General features: G+C 44.8%; 1 protein-coding gene across 3 annotated transcripts in view; it reads right to left on the bottom strand.

The window, feature by feature from the left end:
- The window catches only part of CDK5RAP1 (CDK5 regulatory subunit associated protein 1), a 33697-nt gene extending 27207 nt beyond the window's left edge, over positions 1 to 6490 (bottom strand). Inside the window, exons 1-4 of one of the 3 annotated variants that reach the window (XM_014550686.1) lie at positions 6407 to 6490; positions 3816 to 3875; positions 2852 to 3182; positions 547 to 650 (exon numbers count right to left, since the gene is read on the bottom strand). In XM_014550686.1, the coding sequence (XP_014406172.1) occupies positions 547 to 650; positions 2852 to 3161 (414 nt within the window). In that variant the 5' untranslated portion in view covers positions 3162 to 3182; positions 3816 to 3875; positions 6407 to 6490. Of the gene's footprint in view, positions 1 to 546; positions 651 to 2851; positions 3183 to 3815; positions 3876 to 6384 lie in introns of all 3 variants that reach the window. The other 2 variants (XR_001364717.1, XM_014550687.1) reach the window with 2 other exon arrangements.

Genomic DNA, 6490 nt, shown 5'->3' with positions numbered 1-6490 from the left:
TATATATATATATATATATATATACACACACACACACACACACACATATATATATATGCCAAAATCAAGCAACTTCTAAAATGATAGGATAAAGATTTGTCTGAAGTCCATGTGTTTTGGTGTGGTATTAGATCTTATTTTCCACATACTAGGCAAACATCTTTTATTGTGGAAAAACATATATAACTTTTACCATTTTAACCAGTTTTAAGTGTACAGTTCAGTAGCATTAAATACATCCACCTTGTTATGCAATTATCACCATCAACCTTCCATAACTAAAACTCTGTACTCATTAAACACTAATTCCCAACCCTGCCCCTGCAGTCTATCTTTAACTTAGTTCCTTGCCTGAAAGTGAGCACCACCATAAGATTTTCAAAAATAATGAAACAAATGTACACCTTGGTCCCATTCTACATACTTTACTCAAAAGAACTCATTCTCACCAGGCCATACCCTGTTCCTGAAACTGCATCTAAGAATTGGCACAAATGTAGAGTTTAGCATAGATCCAGGAAACAGGGAAATAGGCAATACGTGTACCTCTTGGAGATTACTGGTCCGCAGGTAGCCACTCTTCTGTAAGATGGACCAGGCTATCTCTGTGTCATTCACATTCATCTGGCAGCCATAGGTCTCAAGGTAGACTGCAATGAGAGGGAGATTCCATGGTAGGCAGACGAAAAGGAACCATATGTCTCAAAGGTCTCCTTCCCAAATGTCCCAGAAATATTTGATGCTACTGGTTATCCACTAAGTCCTCTATTGCCTCAATTCTAAGACACCATTAATTGCCAGATGTATCACCAAATTAATGACAGCTTTTCAGAACAAAAGAAATACTACATTATATACACACACCAAATATAAGTCATGTCACTTAAAATATGGGGAAAACATGCACCTAAGCATCAGGAAATCTATCTATATATATAAAAACCTAAGTGACCTTTCGACTGGTAGCTATGATGTGCACTGACCACCTGGGGGAGGAGGCTCAACGCACAGGCATGGAAACATGGAACTGATGAATCTCAGAGGGAAGGGGAGAGGGTGGGAAGAGATTAACCAAAGATCTTATATGCATACTAGAGGCTCGGTGCACGAAATTCATGCACAGAGGGGTGTCCCTCAGCCCGGCCTGCACCCTCTCCAATCCGGGACCCCTTGGGGGATGTCTGAATGCCGGTATTCGGACATCCTTCTCGCAATCCAGGACCGCTGGGTCCTAGCCACTTGCCTACCTGCCTGCCTGAATGTCCCTAACTGCCTCTGCCTGCCAGCTTGATGCCCCTAACGGCTCCCCTGCTGGCCTGATCATCCCCTAACTGCTCCCCTGCCAGCCTGATCACCCCCTAACTGAGCCTCCAGCCACTGGGGAGCCACCATCGGCGGCTTGCCTGAGCCACAGGCCGGCCCTGGGCAGCAGCAGCCACGATCCGTGGCTTGCCTGAGCCTCAGGCAGCCTCTGCGGCTTTGTCCAAAAGGACGTCTGGATGGTCGTCGGAATATATCCAGTCTAATTAGCATACTACCCTTTTATTAGTATAGACCCATGGTCAGCAAACTGCGGCTCGAGAGTCACATGTGGCTCTTTGGCCCCTTGAGTGTGGCTCTTCCACAAAATACCACGTGCGGGCGCGCCTACAGTGCAAATGAAACTTCGTGGCCCATGTGCAAAAGTCAGTTTTCGGCCTGGGCAAGTCTATTTTGAAGAAGTACTGTTGATACTTGGCTCTGTTGACTAATGAGTTTGCCAACCACTGGTATAGACTAGAGGCCCGGTGCACGAATCCCTGGCCTGCAGGGATCGGGCCAAAACCAGCAGTCTGACATCCCCCGAGGGGTCCCAGATTGCGAGAGGGCGCAGGCCAGGCCAAGGGACCCTACCGGTGCACAGGGACCTCTAGTATGGTTATAAAAACAATCAGAAAAGCAGGGATTAGCTGACAGCATTGATTATCAACCTAGAAGAAAAACAAATTTAAATCCACACGTACCCCTTGCCAGGTAGCTCACTTGATAAGAGCATCATCCCAATATATCATGGTCAAGAATCAACCAATAAATGCATAAGTAAGTGGAACAACAAATAGATGTCTGAGAGACAGAGATGATAGATAGATAGATAGATAGATAGATAGATAGATAGATAGATAGATGTAGATATAGATGAGACACATAGTATTATTTATAATATAAAAATTTGGAAGCAACCTAATGTCCAACTATAGGGGACAGGTTGAGAAACATCATGGTACAGAACAAATGTGATATTTTGTACTAATTTTTAAAAATTTAATTATAAATAATGTAGTTTTGGGGAAAATGTTAAATGAAAACAAGTTACAAATAATTTTCACCTTATGACTGCAACCAAATCTTTAAGAATTATAAAGGGAAATAGTTTTTTGAAACAGGGCAAGGGGGAAAGGTCTGATTGTCCCTTAATTTCTCTTCAAACTTTTTAAAGGCATTTATCTGATTGTATAATGTCTCTAAGGAAACCTCTGCCTAAATATAAAGAGTGAATTTCTATAGCACCAATTGTGAAAGCTGCCTTAAAACTTAAAGACAATCTAAAAATTAGAACAGAAAGTACAGGATTTCCAAAGGTAACCAGAGAACTACCCAGGACTCTATCCCCCAGCTGTGTGTACCAACACTGTAAGTTCCTTCATATTAATGTTACTTGGTGGAGTTTAATGATTCCATAACTTAGTAAGCCTTCCCACATTGTTAAACTCCCAAAGCCAGGTATGTAATAAAAGAACAGTTAAGAATCAGGCCTGGATGCTGGAAAAGAGCAAAGCAGAAAGCCCAAAGAGAGACAAGAAGTAAAACCAACCTTTTCTCTGCCTTCCTAAAAGTTCATCCACTGTGAGATATGGGGGTGGGTCCACCACATCTGAAGAAGCCAGCTTCTCTTGAGGAACTGAAGCACTTCTTAAAAAATGCTGAAAAGTTGGTCCAGTAGCCAGCCTGGAGCTGAAATCCTTCCCAACTCCATCCTCCTGCTGCCCCTCTGGACTGGGACATGCGGTGCCGGAGAAACTGCTGTGTGCCCTGCAGGTCCGGAGCAGCAGCCAGGACACAGAGGCCAAGGGCCCCCACCCCAGACACCTCTGTGCTTGGAGGATACACTGTAAATGATGCATGGCGCTAAAACAGCTCAAAGTCTGCAAAAAAAAATAAATAAATAACAGACATCATCAACATTTATTGAGCACAATGTACAGGGCACTACTCTAAATACTTCAAGTAGATGATACCTTTAACAATAGTATCCCGCTGAAACCGGTTTGGCTCAGTGGATAGAGCGTCGGCCTGCGGACTGAAAGGTCCCAGGTTCGATTCCGGTCAAGGGCATGTACCTGGGTTGCGGGCATATCCCCAGTAGGAGATGTGCTGGAGGCGGCTGATCAATGTTTCTCTCTCATCGATGTTTCTAACCCTCTATCTCTCCCCCTTCTTCTCTGTAAAAAATCAATAAAATATATTTTAAAAAAAAAACAATAGTATCCCTATTTTTATAGGTGAAAACACTGAGGCAGCTTGCCCAAGATCACACAGAGGAGTGCCAGAGATGAGATGCAAATCCAGGCAGTGTATTTTCAAAACAAAGGGGTGGTAGAGATGAGATGAGAAGCCCTGACAAAATAAAGTAGCACCTTGTACAGGAACAATTCGCAAGGCTTTAAGCATATTTACTCATTAAATCTTCACAGCAATCCTAAGCAACATAGGCAATAGACACTATTATTATGCCATTCAGAGATGAGGAAAGACACAAGAAAGGCTAAGGAACTTACCTAAGCTCCCACAGCCAGTAAGCAACAGCGCTGGCTACCTTGCTACACTGTCTCCCAATACTGTGAAAACCAAAGGAATATATCTAATATGGGGCACCATATGCCTGATCAATGACTCCTTCTACCCTCCATGAGTCTCAAATTACTGCCTTCAAACTTCCCACCCATGGCTTGTGGGATGGAAAATGGCACAGCCTTTACATGGGGCAATGTGCCATTTTCCATCAAATTAGACACACACAAACCTTTTGACCAAGCAGTTCCATTCCTAGATATTTATCCTACAGATATACTCTTACATAGGCAAAATGACCTACTTATAAGGATACTTGTTACAATAGCAAAAGAATGGAAGATATCTAAACATCATCAATAGGGGACTAGTTAAGTAAGTCATGGTATATCCATAAAATGGAATAAGATGGAACTGTCAGAAAATGAGGCTGAATCTATACATGGCAAAAGCAAGGAAGCAGCCCTGGCCTGTGTGGTTCAGTTGGTGAGAGTGTTGTCCCATATAAAGAAAGGTTGTGGGTTCAATTCCCGGTCAGGGCACGTAGCGAGGTTTTGGGTTTGGTCCCTGATCAGGGTGTATGTGGGAGGCAACCAATCGATATTTCACTCACACATCAATGTTTCACTCTTTCTCTCCCTCTCTCTCTAAAAAAAATCAATTTTAAAAAAATGAAAAAAGCACCTGGCCAGCATGGCTCAGTGGTTGAGCATTGACCTATGAACCCAGGAGGTCAGAGTTCAATTCTGGTCCGGGCACATGCCTGGGTTGTGAGCTCAATCCCCAGTGGGGGATGTGCAGGAGGCAGCTGATCAATGATTCTATCATTGACTAGAGGCCCGATGCATGAAATTTGTGCAAGAATAGGCCTTCCTTCCCCCAGCTGCCAGCACCGGCTTCCCTCTGGCACCCGGGACCCTGGCTGGCTTCCCTCTGGCCACCCGCAGGCACCTGGGACCCGGGCTTCCCTCGCAGCCCCGGCTTCATCCGGAAGGATGTCCAGTCTAATTAGCATATTATGCTTTTATTATTATAGATTATTCTATCTCTCTCTTCCTCTCTGAAATCAATAAAAAAAATTTTTAAAAACTAAAACAGCAAGGAAGCAAAGTGCTAGAAACTACCTACAGTATGCTATACTTGAATCTGTGGGGGAAGGAAGGCAGAACATTATGGTGCATATTTGTAAGTATACACAGTATCTCTAGAATGCATAAGAAACTGTAACTGCCTCCCAGGAATAAACCCAGATGATTCAAAATACAAGATTTGGAGACATACTTTCCACCACATTTCTTAATGGACTGCCTCACTCCATCCATACCAGATATCTTTATACTGATCGTCACTAGTTTTCTAGGCTTTTACCCATGCTGTTCTCTCTGGCTGGTATGTCTTCTCTCTACTGCCTTGGCCAACTCCTATGACACTTTTAAGGTCTCTGCTCCCTCCTGGAAGCCTGTCCTGGCCACCCCACCTCCCAAAATCTAGGTTGGGGTCCTCCTCTAGGTCCCCAAGGCCTCCTTATAACTTTCTTTCACAAGAGTCATTACACTTTGCCATCTCTTATAAGCTGGAAGGTGCCTGAAAGCAGGAAACCAATCTCATTCATATTTACATCAGGCACTGTACGTGTAAAATGAGCAGACGTGGCCTGTTACCTCTCCCAGCTGATCACCTGCTGTATATGCTACCAGTACTTTAGGCAGGAACAGTGCTAACCTACTTTCAAGTGTCAGAGAACAGCAGCTTTTAGTGTGAGCTTTAAAGTTACCAATTTCCTACTTGTGTGACCTTGGGCAAGTCAAATTCCTGCCTCTGAGCTGTAAAAGAATAAAAGTAGTACCCACCTCCCAGAGATGATGTGAGCATTAAAGAAGACTTTAACATCCCTTCCCATGGAGCATTGTGGTTAAGACCCTATAGTTAGAGTCTGACCCAACTGCTCCCCAGCCAGGTAACTTTGGGCACCTGGGAGCTTCCATTTCTTCATGGGTGAAATAGGGGTAACATACTTCCTCTATGTCTGTTGTGTCAAATGTGTTCCTACAAATAAAACATGAAATAGGGGTAACATACTTCCTCTATGTCTGTTGTGAGGATCAAATGTGTTCCTACAAATAAAACGTTTGCATGGCACAATAAGGGGCTCAGAAATTAATTGGTAGTCGGCAAAAACCATGAGACAACAGCCTCGTCTCCGTATATCTAAACATAAACAATGAAGCATCCCAAACATTTTACTGGGTGGTTACAATGTGGGGCTAAGCGTGTCCCATGGATTACCGTATTTAATCCTCACAGCAACTCTGTGAGGCAGGTTCTAATAGCATCCCCTTCACAGGTGACAGAGCTAAGGCTCAGGGTGAAGAGGGTGACCTGCCTAAGGTCACAACGAGTAGGCAGCGGTACTGAGGTGTGAACCCCGACAGTCTGACACCAGGGTCTGCACCGGGACCAGCAAGACATCCCCACCCCCCACTCCGCACCCCCCGAACACCGCGCATTTCGGAGCCTCCGCAGCGCCTCGTGCCACCGCGCGGGTGCGCAGCACACCTTCGCCCAGCGCGCCTCTCACCTCCCGCAACTGGAGCGCCCAGCGCGCAGCGAAAGCTCCCGGCCTGACCCAAACAGCTGCCGGCGCACGCGCGACTTCCGTTCC

This window comes from Myotis brandtii, unplaced genomic scaffold (assembly GCF_000412655.1).
Source record: "Myotis brandtii unplaced genomic scaffold, ASM41265v1 scaffold61, whole genome shotgun sequence".
NCBI classification, from domain to species: Eukaryota; Metazoa; Chordata; class Mammalia; order Chiroptera; family Vespertilionidae; genus Myotis; species Myotis brandtii.
This window is presented reverse-complemented; position numbering and strand designations above follow the sequence as displayed.